At 49.4% G+C, this 19,479-nt stretch overlaps 1 protein-coding gene across 1 annotated transcript in view; it reads left to right on the top strand.

Moving 5' to 3' along the window:
* The window catches only part of ripk1l (receptor (TNFRSF)-interacting serine-threonine kinase 1, like), a 37,533-nt gene extending 24,945 nt beyond the window's left edge, over window positions 1-12,588 (top strand). The window contains exons 6-12 of the mRNA XM_078413948.1: window positions 344-493; window positions 2,373-2,449; window positions 3,276-3,378; window positions 6,548-7,216; window positions 8,262-8,360; window positions 9,779-9,934; window positions 12,035-12,588. Coding sequence (XP_078270074.1) covers window positions 344-493; window positions 2,373-2,449; window positions 3,276-3,378; window positions 6,548-7,216; window positions 8,262-8,360; window positions 9,779-9,934; window positions 12,035-12,318 — 1,538 coding nt within the window. The 3' untranslated portion in view covers window positions 12,319-12,588. The remainder of the gene's footprint in view (window positions 1-343; window positions 494-2,372; window positions 2,450-3,275; window positions 3,379-6,547; window positions 7,217-8,261; window positions 8,361-9,778; window positions 9,935-12,034) is intronic.
* Window positions 12,589-19,479: the final 6,891 nt, after the last annotated feature.

The following is a 19,479-nucleotide window of genomic DNA, read 5'->3' as shown; positions in this document are numbered from 1 at the left end:
CTGCATCTCCCATTCCCCGTCCCGACTCTCAGTCTGAAGAAGGGTCTCGACCTGAAACGTCACCTATCCATGTTCTCCAGAGATGCTGCGTGGCCCGCTGAGTTACTCCAGCACTCTGTGAAACGTCACCTATCCATGTTCTCCACAGATGCTGCCTGACCCGCTGAGTTACTCCAGCACTCTGTGAAACGTCACCTATCCATGTTCTCCACAGATGCTGCCTGACCCGCTGAGTTACTCCGGCGTTTTGTCCAGTATCGATCTTCGGATTAAACCAGCACCTGCAGTTCCTTCCTGCACATTAAACCTGCCCAAGTCCGACCTTGTTGTTGTGTGTTCACAGATGCGTTGAACAACACCCAGGTCATGCACCTGGTCCAGACCGGCAAACGGCCCGACCTGGAGCTCATCCCTGAAGACGTTCCTGAAGAGGTTGTCTCCCTGATGCAGCGGTGCTGGGAGAAGCAGCCCCTGGACAGGCCGACCTCTACAGGTGGGCAGCGCACTGACCTCTGGGTAAGGTCGCAAGGTCATAAGTGATAGGAGCATCAAGACCACTCCGCCATTCAAGGAAACGGGGCTTCCCCCCTTCCCTTATAGATGAAGCTCTCACTAGGGTCTCCTCCATATCCCGCAGCTCCGCTCTTGCTCCCCCTCCCCCCCCACTCGCAACAAGGACTGAGTCCCCCTTGTCCTCACCTTCCACCCCATCAGCCGTCGCACACAGCACATCATCCTCCGACATTTCCGCCACCTCCAACGGGATCCTACTACTGGCCACATCTTCCCATCTCCACCCCTTTCTGCTTTCCGCAGAGACCGTTCCCTCCGCAACTCCCTGGTCAACTCGTCCCTTCCCACCCAACCACCCCCTCCCCAGGTACTTTCCCCTGCAATTCCCGGAATGGCGGGACTGTCGTATGTTGAAAGACTGGAGCGACTAGGCTTGTATACACTGGAATTGAGAAGGATGAGAGGGGATCTTATTGAAACATATAAGATTATTAAGGGGTTGGACACGTTAGAGGCAGGAAACATGTTCCCAATGTTGGGGGTCCAGAACCAGGGGCCACAGTTTAAGAATAAGGGGCAGGCCATTTAGAACGGAGATGAGGAAAAACTTTTTCAGTCAGAGAGTTGTGAATCTGTGGAATTCTCTGCCTCAGAAGGCAGTGGAGGCCAATTCTCTGGATGCTTTCAAGACAGAGCTAGATAGAGATCTTAAGGATAGCGGAATCAGGGGGTACGGGGAGAAGGCAGGAACGGGGTACTGATTGAGAAAGATCAGCCATGATCACATTGAATGGCGGTGCTGGCTCGAAGGGCCGAATGGCCTACTCAATAGACAATAGGTGCAGGAGTAGGCCATTCGGCCCATCGAGCCAGCACCACCATTCAATGTGATCATGGCTGATCATTCTCAATCAGTACCCCATTCCTGCCTTCTCCCCATACCCCCTGACTCCGCTATCCTTAAGAGCTCTATCTAGCTCTCTCTTGAAAGCATCCAGAGAATTGGCCTCCACTGCCTTCTGAGGCAGAGAATTCCACAGATTCACAACTCTCTGACTGAAAAGGTTTTTCCTCATCTCCGTTCTAATAAAAAGCAACAGGACACACACAAAACACATTTGAACATGAACATCCACCACAGTGACTCCTCCATATTCCTCACTGTGATGGAAGGCGGAAAAGAGTTGTCTCTTCCCTTCTTTGTTCTCCCGCGGTCGGGGGTCTCGAGCCTTCCGTTGACGGGACGATCTTGGCTCCCGTAGTTGGCGGCGGGCCTTCCTCGTCGGGGCGATCAAGCTCCTGCATCGGGGGGGAATCTCAGCTCCCCCACGCCGGGCGATCTACCCCGGGTCAGGGCTGGTCGAACCTCCTGCGGCTTTGGAGTTTCCCGACGTCGGCCTCCACCCGAGACTGCGACCTCCTCGATGTTGAAGTCCGCAGGCTGCGGTTGGAGCGTCGATCCCAGGCAAGGGATCGCAGGCTCCGATGGTAAGTCCATGCCCCAAGGTGGGGATTGGAGTCAGTCTCAAGCAAGGCCGCCAGCTCCACGGTGTTAGGCCGCAGAGATACGACCCGCAAAACAATCGCATCTCCGGCAAGGTAAAAGATTGAAATAAAGTTTCCCCCTCCCCCCACATAAAACAAAGACAGACTTTTAAAACTCACTAAAAATAACAAAAAAATAACGAAAAGGACAGACAGACTGTTGGCGAGGCTACCATCGTAGCGCCACCCAGTGGAAGCTGGGACATTGTTGGCCGGTGTGGGCAAGTTGGGACGTAGGGCCTGTTTCCACACTGTATCACGTTATCACTCTATTGACTACACCCAGTATTAAACAGTGGGCCTTTCTGTTTCAGACTGCAACCTGCAATTCCAACCATTTTATGAGCAAAACTTTCAGAGGTTTATCGATGATGACGTGGAACGGTTGAGGGCAAGTATTGTCTCTGGAGAGCAACGTCTCACATCCACACAATGACCAGGGGCAGGTACAGAGGTGGCACAGCAATACCCGGGCACTGGGCCTGTACTCGCTGGAGTTTAGAAGGATGAAGGGGGGAGGAACCTCGTTGAAAGGTACCGAATAGTGAGCGGCCTGGATAGAGTGGATGTGGAGAGGATGTTTCCACTAGTGGGTGAGTCTAGGACCAGAGGGCACAGCCTCAGAATTAAAGGACGTTCCTTTAGGAAGGAGATGAGGAGGAATTTCTTTAGTCAGAGGGTGGTGATATCGTGGAATTCTCTGCCACAGTTGGGCCGAAGGATGTGTTTCCACACTGTGTCTCTAAAACTGAAACTAAAACGTACAGATTTGTCGGTTAATTGGCTTTGGAAAATGGTACATTGTCCCCAGTGTGTGTAGGATACTGCTGGTGTACGGGGTGATCGCTGGTGGGCACGGAGCCGGTTGGCGGAACGGCCTGTTTCCAAGCTGCATTTCTAAACTAAACTAAACTAAGAAAAATCTGCTGTTGGAGTAGAGGTTTAAAAGAGCGGACAATTGTAATGTACGACTAGAGATCAGATGTGGAATTCATTGCCACAGAAGGCCGTGGAGGCCAGGTCAATAGATGGTGTGTAGATTGATAGATTCTTGATTGGTAAGGGTATCAGAGGTTGTGGGTGAAGGATAGTGTTAGTGTGCGGGGATCGCTGGCCGGCGCGGACCCGGTGGGCTGAAAGGGCCTGTTTCTGCCCTGTATCTCTAAACTAAATTGTGGAGGGGCTTCTCACGGGTCCTGTCCTTTCACCCACTTCAGGAACTGAGCCAGGAGACGCCAACCGAGTCCAGGAAGCTGGTGCAGCGGATGAAGTCTTTGCAGGTGGACTGTGTTGGGCAGATGCCAGACACCCCGACAAGAGGTACATGAGCGAAACGCCAGCTTCATACAAACATAGACAACACGTGCAGGAGCAGGCCACTCGGCCCTTCGAGCTAGCACCGCCATTCATTGTGATCATGGCTGATCATCCACAATCAGTACCCCGTTCCTGCCTTCTCCCCATACCCCCTGACTCCGCTATCCTTAAGAGCTCTATCTAACTCTCTCTTAAATTCATCCAGTGAATTGGCCTCCACTGCCCTCTGTGGCAGAGAATTCCACAAATTCACAACTCTGGATGAAAATGTTTTTTCTCACCTCCGTTTTTAATGGCCACCCCTTTATTCTTAGACTGTGTGGCCCCTGGTTCTGGACTCCCCCAACATTGGGAACATTTTTCCTGCAATAAATGCTTTTTCACTTTGATAAAAACTTGCTTTGTAACCATAGGTGGCTGCTATTTGTATACATTGGGTATCAAACTAATTTATTTTGTTTGCAAGAGAGATTTAGATTTAGCTCTTAGGGCTAATGGAATCAAGGGATATGAGAAGGCAGACGCAGGTTACTGATTGTGGATGATCAGCCATGATCACAATGAATGGTGGTGCTGGCTCGAAGGACCGAATGGCCTCCTCCTGCACCTATTTACTATGTTTCTCTGCAAACAAAGAACTTCACTGTGCCTTGTTACATGTGACAATAAAGTATTTCATTCCATAAATGTGTAGGTAGGAACTACAGATGCTGGTTTACACCGAAGATAGACACAAAATGCTGGAGTAACTCAGCGGGACAGGCAGCATCTCTGGAGAGAAGGAATTGGTGAGACCCTTCTTCAGAAGGGTCTAAACAAGGGTTTCGACCTGAAAAGTCACCCCTTCCTTCTATCCACAGATGCTGCCTGACCCGCTGAGTTACTCCAGCACTCTGTGAAACGTCACCTATCCAAGTTCTCCAGAGATGCTGCCTGACCCGCTGAGTTACTCCAGCACTCTTTTACCTTTTATAAAGTTGCGGAGTGTGTTGTTGGACTTGTAAGCTCCATCGCCCTCTGGTGGAGCAGACTGATTAACTTCAACAAAGCACTCGACAAGGTTCCGCATGGTGGGCTGCTCTGGAAGGTCAGATCACGTGGAATCCAAGGAGAGATAGCTGAATGGATAGAAAATTGGCTTCATGGAAGGAAGCAGAGGGTGATGGTGGAAGGTTGCTTCTCAGATTGGAGGCCGGTGACTAGTGGTGTGCCTCAGGGTTCAGTGCTGGGCCTGTTAGTTTGTCATCTAATATCAATGATTTGGATGAGAACATGCACGTTTGGAGAAGGTACAAAAGTGGGTGGATTTGCAGATAGTGTTGTCAAAAATTGCAGCAGGATCGTAGAAACATAGAAATATAGAAAATAGGTGCAGGACGAGGCCATTTGGCCCTTCGAGCCAGCACCGCCATTCAATGTGATCATGGCTGATCATCCACAATCGGTAACCCATGCCTGCCTTCTCCCCAAATCCCCTGATTCCACTAGCCCCTCGAGCTCTATCTAACTCTCTTTTAAATTCATCCAGAGAATTGACCTCCACTGCCCTCTGCGGCAGAGAATTCCACAAATTCACAACTCTCTGGATGGAAAAGTTTTTTCTCACCTCAGTTTTAAATGGCCTCTCCTTTATTCTTAGACTGTGTGGCCCCTGGTTCTGGACTCCCCCAACATTGGGAACATTTTTCCTGCATCTAGCTTGTCCAGTCTTCATAATTTTATACGTCTCTATAAGATCCCCTCTCATCGTTCTCAACTTGAATTAGGCCATTCGGCCCATCAAGTCTACTCTGCCATCCAATCAAGGCTGATCATCCACAATCAGTACCCCGTTCCTGCCTTCTCCCCATACCCCCTGACTCCGCTATCCTTAAGAGCTCTCCCTAGCTCTCTCTTGAATGCATCCAGAAAATTGGCCTCCACTGCCTTCTGAGGCAGAGAATTCCACAGATTCACAAAACTGACTGAAAAAGTTTTTCCTCATCTCAGTTCTAAATGGCCTACCCCTTATTCTTAAACTGTGGCCCCTTGTTCGGGACTCCCCCAACATTGGGAACATGTTTCCTGCCTCTAGCGTGTCCAACCCCTTAAGAGCTCTATCTAACCCTTTCTTGAAAGCAAACCTGCTCACGATATTTCAAATGCGGCATGACCAGCGCCTTGTACACTGGAATTTAGAAGGATGAGAGGGGATCTTATTGAAACATATAAGATTATTAAGGGATTGGACACGCTAGAGGCAGGAAACATGTTCCCGATGTTGGGGGAGTCCAGAACCAGGGGCCACAGTTTAAGAATAAGGGGTAGGCCATTTAGAACGGAGATGAGGAAGAACTTTTTCAGTCAGAGAGTTGTGAATCTGTGGAATTCTCCTCCTCAGAAGGCAGTGGAGGCCAATTCTCTGAATGCATTCAAGAGAGAGTTAGATAGAGCTCTTAAGGATAGCGGAGTCAGAGGGTATGGGGAGAAGGCAGGAACGGGGTACTGATTGAGAATGATCAGCCATGATCACATTGAATGGTGGTGCTGGCTTGAAGGGCCGAATGGCCTCCTGCACCTATTGTCTATTAATGGCCTACCACTTATTCTTAAACTGTGGCCCCTGGTTCGGGACTCCCCCAACATTGGGAACATGTTTCCTGCCTCTAGCGTGTTCAATCCCTTAGAGCTCTATCTAACTCTGACGGCCTGACCAGCGCCTTGTAGAGCCTGACTCTGCTCCTATCACTTCTGAACTGGTGACCGTGACATAGAAACATAGAAAATAGGTGCAGGAGTAGGCCATTCGGCCCTTCGAGCCTGCTCTGCCATTCAATATGATCATGGCTGATCATCCAACTCAGTATCCCGTACCTGCCTTCTCTCCATACCCCCTGATCCCTTTAGCCACAAGGGCCACATCTAACTCCCTGTTAAATATAGCCAATGAACTGGCCTCAACTACCTTCTGTGGCAGTGAATTCCACAGATTCACCACTCTCTGTGAGAAAAAAAACGTTCTCATCTCGTTGCTAAAAGACTTCCCCCTTATCCTTAAACTGTGACCCCTTGTTCTGGACTTCCCCAACATCGGGAACAATCTTCCTGCATCTAGCCTGTCCAACCCCTTAAGAATTTTGTAAGTTTCTATAAGATAAAATAAAATACATTTTGTTCCGTTTTCATTTTGCAGATGACCCATTCTCGCTGCACAGCTCACAAGGGATATCAGCGAACGGCGTGGGGCTGGTGGGCCCCTTCACCGCGTGCAAGGTGAGCCAGCCGGTGGAGGACGCGCTGGACAGCACGGACCGGGGCATCGATGAGGACCAGCACGTGAGGAGGAAGCTGGCGGATGAGCTGAAGTACCACAAGACGGGCAGCCGGCTGGACGCCTCGCTGGCGGCCGGCAACCTGGATGAGATGAGGAAGGAGCGGAGCAAACGTGTCTCCAACGAGCCCGTCTTCTGGAGCTCCCATCCTGCCGTGACCGCCGGGCAGCCCGCGTCCAACCAGCCCGTCTTCGGGAGCGCCTACCCTGCCCTGACCGCCGGGCAGACCGCGTCCAACCAGCCTGTCTTCGGGAGCTCCCATCCTGCCGGGCAGCCCAGCGAGGACCTGTACACCTCGCTGGATTCCCTCCCGCAGAAGCTGCCCGGCCCGGACCACCACTCGGTCGTCTGCCCGCGGCCCGTCACGGAGGAGACGGTCTTCCAGCACCCGAGCAAGCACAGTTACCCGGGCTTCCTCAGGGACTACAGTCCCCCTGCCCTGCAGACGCCTCCCGCTCTTGTTCCCACTCCGGAGACCACGGCCTCATCCAACGTGCAGCTCAAGACCTGGAATCAATACCCCTGGGGAGGTAATGTGCTACCCAGAGTACAGCAGCTGTCACAGTCGGCTAGAGTCGCGGCCTCACAGCGCCGGAGATCCGGGTTCCATCCTGACTGCGGGCGCTGTCTGCACGGAGTTTTTATAAAAACGTTCTCCCCGTGACCTGCGTGGGTTTTCTCCGAGATCTTCGGTTTCCTCCCACACTCCAACCAACCAAGTGCAGATTTGTAGGTTAATTGGCTTGGTGTAAATGTAAAATGTGTCCCTGGCGTAGGTTAGTGTTAATGTGAGGGGATCGCTGGTCGGTGTGGACTTGGTGGGCCCTGTTTGGGCACTGATCCGTGAACTAAACTAAACTCCTGTGTAGGAAGGAACTGCAGATGCTGGTTAAAACTGAAGACAGGCACAAAATACTGGAGTAATTCACCTGACTCTCAGACTGAAGAAGGGCCTCGACACGATCCCTTTTCTCCAGAGATGCTGCCTGACCCGCTGAGTTACTCCAGCACTCTGTGAAACGTCACCTATCCATGTTCTCCACAGATGCTGCCTGACCCGCTGAGTTACTCCAGCACTCTGTGTCTATTGATCACTATGCCTCCATAGTTTCCTTTCAAACCTCCTTGCATCTTACTTTAATATGTAGAAGGTTCAATAGTTGAGAAGGTTCATAAAGATGCAGGAGCAAGATTAGGCCATTCGGCCCTTCGCGTCTACACTGGCATTTTTAAAGGATGATTTACAAATCGTTCCGAATGTTTACATAGAAACATAGACAATAGGTGCAGGAGGAGGCCATTTGGCCCTTCGAGCCAGCACCGCCATTCATAGTGATCATGGCTGATCATCCACAATCAGTAACCCGTGCCTGCCTTCTCCCCATATCCCTTGATTCCACTCGCCGCTAGAGCTCTATCTAACTCTCTTTTAAATTCAACCAGTGAATTGGCCTCCACTGCCCTCTGTGGCAAAGAATTCCACAAATTCACTACTCTCTGGGTGAAAAAGTTTCTTCTCGCCTCAGTTTTAAATGGCCTCCCCTTTATTCGTTTGTCTTATTTCCTTCCTTCCAGGGTCGGGAGCTCAAAGTGAGCCTGGTCCCTACACTGGGAATTATATCCGGACTCCTGTCAGCCAGATAGAACAAAACAGCCTGAAGACTATTGGCCAAGGTGAGGGCTTGTTACTTCAGAGAGTTATTACACTGACTCTCCGTGTTGAACACCTTGAACGTTCTCCCCCTGACCTGCGTGGGTTTTCTCCGGGTGCTCCGGTTTCCTCCCACACTCCAAAGACGTGCAGGTTTGTAGGTTAATTGGCTTCGGTAAAAGAATTGTAATTTGGTTCTAGTGTGTGTTGGGATAGTGTTAGTGCCGGGGGTAAGCTCATTTCTGTAGGCCCATATCCCTCTAAACCTTTCCTTTCCACATACCTGTCTAAATGTACGTGGAGAGATGACATTTCGGGACGGGACCCGTCTTCAGAAGTCTGAAGGGGGGTCCTGAACTGTACGTCAACTCTGCAATCCCTTCCACCGGTGATCGCTGGTCGGCACGGACTCAGTGGGCCGAAGGGTGGATTTCCGTGCTTTAAAACCAAAACTAAAAACCAAACATTCTCCACAGATGCTGCCTGACCCGCTGAGTTACTCCAGCACTCTGTGAAACGCCACCTATCCATGTTCTCCACAGATGCTGCCTGACCCGCTGAGTTACTCCAGCACTCTGTGAAACGCCACCTACAGAATACAGAATAGCTTTTATTGACATTCGTTTTACCGAACAAAATTAATTTGCCAGCAGTACAAAAAAACACAAGACACACGACCCCAACACAAACATCCATCACAGTGACTCCAAACACCGCCTCACTGTGATGGAGGCAAAAAAACTTCCTCTCTCTTCCCCCCACGCCCACGGACAGGCAGCTCGACCCCTACCGAGGCGACCGACCCGCACAGCCCCTGCAAGGAGATGGAAGTCCCCGCGGCCGAGCCGCACCGGCGATGGAAGGCCCCGCGGCCGAGCCGCACCGGGGCCTGTTAAGTCCCGCGGCCGAGCCTCGCCCCGAGGAAGAGACCTAAAAAAAGAAAGATTCCCTCACCCCACCCCCCCACACATACACAGCCAAAAACAAAACACCCCAACACCAACACACAAACGAAAAAGGACAAAGGACAAACAGACTGCCAGCGAGCCGCAGCCGTTAGGCGCCGCCACAAGTCACCTATCCATGTTCTCCAGAGATGCTGCCTGACCCGCTGAGTTACTCCAGCACTCTGTGAAACGTCACCTATCCATGTTCTCCAGAGATGCTGCCTGACCCACTGAGTCACTCCAGCACTCTGAAACGTCACCTGTCCATGTTCTCCAGAGATGTTGCCTGACCCGCTGAGTTACTCCAGCACTCTGTGAAACGTCACCTATCCATGTTCTCCAGAGATGCTGCCTGACCCACTGAGTTACTCCAGCACTCTGTGAAACGTCACCTGTCCATGTTCTCCAGAGATGCTGTCTGACCCGCTGAGTTACTCCAGCACTCTGTGTCCATCTTGTAAATCTTCTGCTGTCTCTCGTCTCCCTTTCTGTAGACGGCCAGCACAGCATCTGCTTGTCCCAGGCCAGGAGTGTTCAGATTGGCAACAATAACACTATGCATGTCGGAAAAAAGGTCTCCAACAAAAAAAACCTGAAAGACTTCAAAGTGCCCAAGCAGACAGATAACGCTCACCATCAGCAGAGTTTGGGTATGCCAACGTTTTTTACGTCAATTAAAGCAATGAACTCTTTATTAAAAGTAACTTTGTTACTCTTTATTGCATATTTTTCATTCGATCGTTTTATATCTCCTCCACGTCTCTGTCTATACAGTGCCCTCCATAATGTTTGGCACAAAGGCCCATCATTTATTTATTTGCCTCTGCGCTCCACAATTTGAGATTTGTAATAGAAAAAATCACATGTGGTAAAAGTGCACATTGTCACAGTTTAATAAAGGGCATTTTTATACATTTTGGTTTCACCATGTAGAGATTACAGCAGTGTTTATATATAGTCCCCCCATTTCAGGGCACCATAATGTTTGGGACACAGCAATGTCATGTAAATGAAAGTAGTCATGTTTAGTATTTTGGTGCATATCCTTTGCATGCAATGACTGCTTGAAGTCTGCGATTCATGGACATCACCAGTTGCTGGGTGTCTTCTCTGGTGATGCTCTGCCAGGCCTGTATTGCAGCCATCTTTAGCTTATGCTTGTTTTGGGGACTAGTCCCCTTCAGTTTTCTCTTCAGCATATAAAAGGCATGTTCAATTGGGTTCAGATCGGGTGATTGGCTTGGCCACTCAAGTATTGACCATTGTTTAGCTTTGAAAAATTCATTTGTTGCTTTAGCAGTATGTGTGGGATCATTGTCTTGCTGTAGAATGAACCGCCGGCCAATGGGTTTTGGGGCATTTGTTTGAACTTGAGCAGATAGGATGTGTCTATACACTTCAGAATTCATTATGCTACTACCATCAGCAGTTGTATCATCAATGAAGATAAGTGAGCTAGTACCTTAAGAAGATAAGTGAGCTAGCAGCCATACATGCCCAGGCCATAACACCCCCACCACCGTGTTTCACAGATGAGGTGGTATGCTTTGGATCTTGGGCAGTTCCTTCTCTCCTCCATACTTTGCTCTTGCCATCACTCTGATATAAGTTCATCTTCGTCTCATCTGTCCACAAGACCTTTTTCCAGAACTGTGGTTGCTCTTTTAAGTACTTCCTGACAAACTGTAACCTGGTCATCCTATTTTGCGGCTAATCAGTGGTGTTTGGGGATTTTTCTTTATTGTAGAGAGAATTCTTCTGTCATTAGCTGTGGAGGTCTTCCTTGGCCTGCCAGTCCCGTTGCGATTAGTAAGCTCACCAGTGCTCTCTTTCTTCTTAATGATGTTCCAAACAGTTGATTTTGGTAAGCCTAAGGTTTGGCTGATGTCTCTAACCGTTTTATTCGTGTTTCTCAGTCCCATAATGGCTTCTTTGACTTTCATTGGCACAACTTTGGTCCTCATGTTGATAAACAGCAATAAAAGTTTCCAAAGGTGATGGAAAGACTGGAGGAAAGACTAGGTGCTGAGAGCTCTCTTATACCTGCATTAAGGAGGCAATTAAACACACCTGAGCAATTACAAACACCTGTGAAGCCATGTGTCCCAAACATTATGGTGCCCTGAAATGGGGGGACTATGTATAAACACAGCTGTAATTTCTACATGGTGAAACCAAAATGTATAAATATACCCTTTATTAAAATCTGACAATGTGCACTTCAACCACATGTTTATTTTTTTCTGTTGCAAATCTCAAATTGTGGCGCGCAGAGGCAAATAAATAAACGATGGGTCTTTGTCCCAAACATTATGGAGAGCACTGTATCTCTCGATTCACTTTCCCCTGACTCTCAGTCTGAAGAGGGGTCTCTCCAGAGATGCTGCCTGACCCGCTGAGTTACTCCAGCACTCTGTGAAACGTCACCTAGCCATGTTCTCCACAGATGCTGCCTGACCCGCTGAGTTACTCCAGCACTCTGTGAAACGTCACCTAGCCATGTTCTCCACAGATGCTGCCTGACCCGCTGAGTTACTCCAGCACTCCGTGAAACGTCACCTATCCATTTCTCCACAGATGCTGCCTGACCCGCTGAGTTACTCCAGCACTCTGAAACGTCACCTATCCATGTTCTCCACAGATGCTGCCTGACCCGCTGAGTTACTCCAGAACTCTGCTTCAGCTGTCCTCCATGTTGTCGGGTGCTGTGGGAGAGGGAGCCACTGACGTTCCTCTCTCTCTCTCCCCAGCTCTGGACGATCGTCCCGTCACCGAGTCTCACCTGGACCTGTTGCGCGGAGAGCTGGGCAAGGACTGGAAACACTGCGCCCGTAAACTCGGCTTCCGCGAGGCGGAGATCGATGAGATTGACCACGACTACGAGCGGGACGGGCTGAAGGAGAAGGTCTTTCAGATGCTGCACAAGTGGCAGATGAAGGAAGGCTGCAAAGGGGCCACTGTTGGCAAACTGGCCGTGGCCCTGGTGAGCTGCAGGAGATCGGACCTCACCCTCAACTTTCACAAGTGTTCCTAAACTTTCATCCCCCGTTTTCAGTCAGCTACGATCAGGGTGAATGGCGGTGCTGGCTCGATGGGCCGAGCGGCCTCCTCCTGCATCTATTGTCTGTTGTCTAATGTTGGCGAGGACGAGTGTGAGGCCCACTGTCGCAAGCAGCGACGTAACGTGTAGAAATGTGAAAGATTTAAAAGTTGCCGCCCGGGTTCCTACCGGCGACGGCACGATGGCGCAGCGGGTAGAGCTGCTGCCTCGCTGCGCGAGAGACCCGTGTCCCAACGCCCGCTACTGCCTGCCGCCTGCACTGGGTTTTCCCAGTGATCCGCGTGGGTTTCCTGCTGGATCCTCCCACGCTCCAAACACCTGCGGGTTTGTAGGTTATACCGGCGACGGCACGATGGCGCAGCGGGTAGAGCTGCTGCCTCGCTGCGCGAGAGACCCGTGTCCCAACGCCCGCTACTGCCTGCCGCCTGCACTGGGTTTTCCCAGTGATCCGCGTGGGTTTCCTGCTGGATCCTCCCACGCTCCAAACACCTGCGGGTTTGTAGGTTAATCGGCTTGGGTAAAAATTGTCCCCCGTGCGTGTAGGATAGTGCTAGTATACGGGGTGAGCGCAGGGCGGGCCGAAGGGCCTGTGTCCGCCATGTACCTCTAATTAAAGTAAAAAAGAAAGTGGCAAAGGCTTATGGGGAGAAGGCAGGGGGATGGGAGGGGGAGATAGATCAGCCATGATTGCATGGCGGAGTAGACTCGATGGGCCGAATGGCCTAATTCTGCTCCTATATTCAGTCAGAGAGTTGCGAATCTGTGGAATCTCAGAAGGCAGTGGAGGCCAATTCTCTGAATGCATTCAAGAGAGAGCTAGATAGAGCTCTTAAGGATAGCGGAATCAGGGAATATGGGGAGAAGGCAGGAACGGGGTACTGATTGAGAATGATCCGCCATGATCACATTGAATGGCGGTGCTGGCTCGAAGGGCCGAATGGCCTCCTCCTGCACCTGTTGTCTATATCTCATGAATCTATGTAGTTGGTACAGGTTAGTTTTTCTTTAAAATAGGTAAGGCTTTATGTAGACTCCAATACCTGCAATGAAGCATCACCTCAAGTTCTCAGATCTCCAAGCTACTCCAGTACTTTTATATATTTTTTAATGAGCAAAAGAGATGCCTGTATCGTTATGGACCACTAGGAGAAAATGAAGGAATTTTGAGCACAAGGTTTTTTTATGCAGCGGTCGGTCCAAGATGAGATTTTTAAATGTCGCGTAATGTTGCAGCAGAAACTGAAGTGAAAGTCTGAATATCTGGACGTTTTATTTTCTTCTGGATGAAATGATGTGTTTACTGTCTGTTTTTGTACAGCTGGACTACATCTGGGGTGTCCCGACCCGAAACGTTACCTATCCATGTTCTCCACAGATGCTGCCCAACCCGCTGAGTTACTCCAGCACTCTGTGAAACGTCACCTATCCACGTTCTCCAGAGATGCTGCCTGACCCGCTGAGTTACTCCAGTACTCTGCGTTCTACCCCGGTTTCTAGCATCTGCAGTTCCGTGGGTACCTGGAGTTGGTGTCAGATGTGAATGTACCCAATATTATCACAGCATTTAAAAGACATTTGGACGGGACAGGTTTAGAGGGATACTGGACCAAGTGGACCTTTTAGAAAAATAGAAAATAGGTAAAAGAGTAGGCCATTCGGCCCTTTGAGCCTGCACCGCCATTCAATATGATCATGGCTGATCATCAAACTCAGTATCCCATACCTGCCTTCTCTCCATACCCCCTGATCCCTTTAGCCACAAGGGCCACATCTAACTCCCTCTTAAATATAGCCAATGAACTGCCCTCAACTACCTTCTGTGGCAGAGAATTCCACAGATTCACCACTCTCTGTGTGAACAAAAACTTTCTCATCTCGGTCCTAAAAGAGTTCCCCCTTATCCTTAAGCTGTGACCACTGGTTCAGGACTTCCCCAACATCGGGAACAATCTTCCTGCATCTAGCCTGTCCAACCCCTTAAGAATTTTGTAAGTTTCTATAAGATCCCCCATCAATCTTCTACATTTTGGGCCCATCCCTCGTAGAGGGGGTACAGAGAAGGGGAGAGGGTGCCACTCACCTAGGCCCCCTGGTGCCAGTCCCACAGTCAGAGCGAGCCCTGGACCCAAAGCCTCTCCTGTATTTTGACAGGTACATGGATAGGACAGGTTTGGAGGGATATGGGCCAAGCATTGGCAGGTGGGACTAGTGTAGCTGGGACATGTTGGTCGGTGTGGGCACGATGGGCCGAAGGGCCTGTTTCCACGCTGTATCACTCCGTGAACTGCAGATGCTGGAATCTTGAACATCTTTGAACACATTGTGGGTCAGGATCTTCCCTCCAACTGCCACCACCTATCTGTCCACTCACATTACAACCCTGCACTTTGATACAATGAAATTACTATTTCCTTGCAATGATTATTGTTCTCGCCACTTTTGCTTCAACTTTCTGCTGTGTAAAATAAGTGAGTTTTATCATGCCAATTTATATTATTCTCAAATATGTTGTTTAATTTGCAATACAGTTAAGTGTTAATTTGACAATGTAAATCAAGCGATTAGCTAAAAAGATTGTAGTGTCGGAGACACAAGGAACTAATTCTCCAGCATTAATATTTTTGTTCAAGTTTCGAACAAGTCTTAAGAAAGCGTTTGGCACATTGGCTTTCATCAGTCAGAGTATTAAGTGTAGAAGTTGGGAGGTCATGTTGCAGTTGTATAAGACGTTGGTGAGGCCGCAGTTAGAGTATCGTGTTCAGTTCTGGGCACCAAGTTATAGGAAAGATGTTAGTTTAGGTTCGAGATACAGCGTGGAAACAGGCCCTTCGGCCCATCGGGTCCGTGCCGACCAGCAATCCACACACATTAACACTATCCTACACCCACTAGGGACAATTTTTTTACATTTACCCAGCCAATTAACCAACCAACCTGCACGTCTTTGGAGTGTGGGAGGAAACCGAAGATCTCGAAGAAAACCCATGCAGGTCACGGGGAGAACGTACAAACTCCATACAGACAGCACCCGTAGTCTTGCATTCAAGAGAGAGCTAGATAGAGCTCTTAAGGATAGCGGAGTCAGGGGGTATGGGGAGAAGGCAGGAACGGGGTACTGATTGAGAATGATCAGCCATGATCACGGTGAATGGTGGTGCTCCGAATGGCCTACTCCTGCACCTAGTGCCTATAGTCGGGATGGAACCCGGGACTCCGGCGCTGCATTCACTGTTAGACGGCAACTCTACCACCGTGCCGCCCTACGTTGTCAAGCTAGAAAGGTTGCAGAGAGGATTTACGAGGCTGTTGCCAGGACTAGAAGGTTATTAAGGGGTTGGACACGTTAGAGGCAGGAAACATGTTCCCAATGTTGGGGGAGTCCAGAACAAAGGGCCACAGTTTAAGAATAAGGGGTAGGCCATTTAGAACTGAGATGAGGAAAAACTTTTTCAGTCAGAGAGTCGTGAATCTGTGGAATTCTCTGCCTCAAAAGCAGTGGAGGCCAATTCTCTGAATGCATTCAAGAGAGAGCTGGATAGAGCTCTTAAGGATAGCGGAGTCAAGGGGTACGGGGAGAAGGCAGGAACGGGGTACTGATTGAGAATGATCAGCCATGATCACATTGAATGGCGGTGCTGGCTCGAAGGGCCGAATGGCTTCCTCCTGCACCTATTGTCTATAACCCGAGTGGCAACTTTCTCACACAGAGGGTGGTGGGTGTATGGAACAAGCTGCCAGAGGAGGTAGTTAAGGCAGGTACTATGGCAACGTTTAAAAAATATTTAGACAGCTACGTGGATAGAATAGGTTTAGGATATGGGCCAAATGCTGGCAGGTGGGACTAATGTAGATGGCCGTTGTGGGCATGTTGGGCCAAAGGGCTTGTTTCGATGCTGTATCACTCTATGACTATCCACAGTTTCTTGTGTCACCTAATGTTATAAATGTAAATTGTCCCTCGTGTGTGTGTGGGGAGGGGTGGGGGGTAGTATAGTTTAGTTAGAGATGCAGCATGGAAACAGGCCCTTCGGCCCACCGAGACCACGCCGACCATTAAATGCCCGCTCACACTAGTTCTATGTTATCCCACTTTTCCATCCACTCCCTGCACACTGGTCCACCTGCCATAGTCACAGTGATGGAAACAGGCCCTTCGGCCCAACTTGCCCATACTAGCCAACGTGTCCCATCCACACTATTCCCACCTGCCCATGTTTGGTCCATATCCCTCCACACCTGTCCTATCCCATATACCTGCCTAACTGTTTCTTGTGTCGGGGAAAAAAAACTGCAGATGCTGGTTAAAATCGAAGGTACACAAAATGCTGGAGTAACTCAGCGGGTCAGGCAGCATCTCAGACACCCATTACTTCTCTCCCGAGATGCTGTCTGACCCGCTGAGTTACTCCAGCATTTTGTATCTTAACTGTTTCTTAAACATTGGGATAGTCTCAGCCTCAACTACCTATAAATGTGAGGTTATCCACTTTGGCGGCAAGAACAGGAAAGCAGAGAATTACCTGAATGGTGGCCAATTAGGAAAAGGGGAGATGCAACGTGACCTGGGTGTCATGGTGCACTAGTCATTGAAAGCAAGCGTGCAGGTGCAGCAGGCAGTGAAGAAAGCGAATGGTATGTTAGTATTCATAGCAAGAGGATTTGAGTATAGGAGCAGGGAGGTTCTGCTGCAGTTGTACAGGGCCTTGGTGAGACCGCACCTGGAGTATTGTGTATAGTTTTGGTCTCCTAATCTGAGGAAAGACATTCTAGCCTTAGAGGGAGTACAGAGAAGGTTCACCAGATTAATCCCTGGGATGGCAGGACTTTCATATGAAGACTGGATAGACTAGGCTTATACTCGCTGGAATTTAGAAGACTGAGGGGGGATCTTATAGAAACATATAAAATTCTTAAGGGGTTGGAGAGGCTAGATACAGGAAGATTGTTCCCGATGTTGGGGAAGTCCAGAACCAGGGGTCACAGCTTAAGGATGAGGGGGAAGTCTTTTAGGACCGAGATGAGAAAACATTTCTTCACACAGAGAGTGGTGAGTCTGTGGAATTCTCTGCCACAGCAGGTAGTTGAGGCCAGTTCATTGGCTATATTTAAGGGGGAGTTAGATGTGGCCCTTGTGGCTAAAGGGATCAGGGGGTATGGAGAGAATGGCCTACTCCTGCACCTATTTTCTATGTTTCTACCTCCTCTGGCAGCTCGTTCCATACACCCACCACCCTCTGTGTGGAAAGGTTACCCCTCGGATTTCTATTAAATCTATTCCCCTTCACCTTGAACCCATGTCCTCTGGTCCTCGATTCCCCTGCTCTGTTGTGCTAGTCCAGAACCAGGGGCCACAGTCCAAGAATAAAGGGGAGGCCATTTAATACTGAGGTGAGAAGAAACGTTTTCACCCAGAGAAATATATGGATTTCTCTGCCACAGAGGGCAGTGGAGGCCAATTCACTGGATGAATTTAAAAGAGAGTTAGATAGAGCTCTAGGGGCTAGTGGAATCAAGGGATATGGGGAGAAGGCAGGCACGGGTTACTGATTGTGGATGATCAGCCATGATCACAATGAATGGCGGTGCTGGCTCGAAGGGCCAAATGGCCTCCTCCTGCACCTATTGTGTATGTTTCTCTATAAGTAAGCTCGGCTTGGTAGTCTGGATATGGATTCAAGATATGTCTGCAACCAAAACATGGAACCTGGAACACAGATACGGGCCAAACGCAGGCAACTAGGACCAGTGTAGATGGAACATGTTGGTCAGTGTGGGCAAGTTAGGCCGCAGGACCTGTTTCCACACTGTTTGATTTTACGATTGCAGATTGTTCAGGAATTATTTTGGGCGGTCACGGTGGCGCAGTGGTAGAGTTGCTGCCTCACAGCGCCAGAGACCCGGGTTCCATCCCGACTACGGGTGCTGTCTGTACGGAGTTTGTATGTTCTCCCCGTGACCTGCGTGGGTTTTCTCCGAGATCTTCGGTTTCCTCCCGCACTCCAAAGACGTGCAGGTTTGTAGGTTAATTGGCTTGGTGTATGTGTAAACTGTCCCTAGTGTGTGTGTGGGGTAGTGTTAATGTGCGGGGATCACTGGTCGGTGGGCCGAAGGGGCCTGTTTCCACGCTGTATCTCTAAACTAAACTAAACTAATGTTCAGGCCAAGTGACACATTTTCACTTACAGTCACTTACAGTCTATCTTCTCTGAAGTCAAGTGTATGTGTTTGGGACTTGTCACCTTGTGTTTTTCTAACTTGAGAGCCCGTCTCATGATTGTATTTGAAATTTACCACTATTTATGTACTTTTTATGTGGTTTATATGTATATATATTTTCGATACAATGGATAATAAAAATAAGAAAACCTCCAAATGTATCTGTTTTTTTAAATTTTAACCTCCCTTTATTATATTTAATAGATTCTGCAGCGTGACTTTAGAGAGCTCGGGGCAAGGCTGAGAAGCAGGATCTCCGTTTATCTCCGGTTTGCTTCCAGTTCCTCGTGCTGGTGAGGGCAGGAACAAGGAGATACGGGACCTGAATGTGTGGCTGAGGAACTGGTGCAGGGGGCAGGGAATTTAGACAAAAGACAATAGGTGCAGGAGGAGGCCATTCGGCCCTTCGAGCCAGCACTGCCATTCAATGTGATCATGGCTGATCATTCTTAATCAGTACCCCGTTCCTGCCTTCTCCCCATACCCCCTGACTCCGCTATCCTTAAGAGCTCTATCTAGTTCTCTCTTGAATGCATTCAGAGAATTGGCCTCCACTGCCTTCTGAGGCAGAGAATTCCACAGATTCACAACTCTGACTGAAAAAGTTTTTCCTCATCTCAGTTCTAAATGGCCTACCCCTTATTCTTAAACTGTGGCCCCTTGTTATGGACTCCCCCGACATTGGGAACATGTTTCCTGTCTCTAATGTGTCCAACCCCTTAATAATCTTATACGTTTCGATAAGATCCCCTCTCATCCTTCTAAATTCCAGTGTATACAAGCCTAGTCGCACCAGTCTTTCAACGTACGACAGTCCCACCATTCCGGGAATTAACCTGGTGAACCTACGCTGCACGCCCTCAATAGCAATCCGGACAAAATTACGAGATGGCGCACTTGAAATCCCCTCTGTACGTC

Source organism: Rhinoraja longicauda, chromosome 2 (genome assembly GCF_053455715.1).
Source record: "Rhinoraja longicauda isolate Sanriku21f chromosome 2, sRhiLon1.1, whole genome shotgun sequence".
NCBI lineage: Eukaryota > Metazoa > Chordata > Chondrichthyes > Rajiformes > Arhynchobatidae > Rhinoraja > Rhinoraja longicauda.
This window is presented reverse-complemented; position numbering and strand designations above follow the sequence as displayed.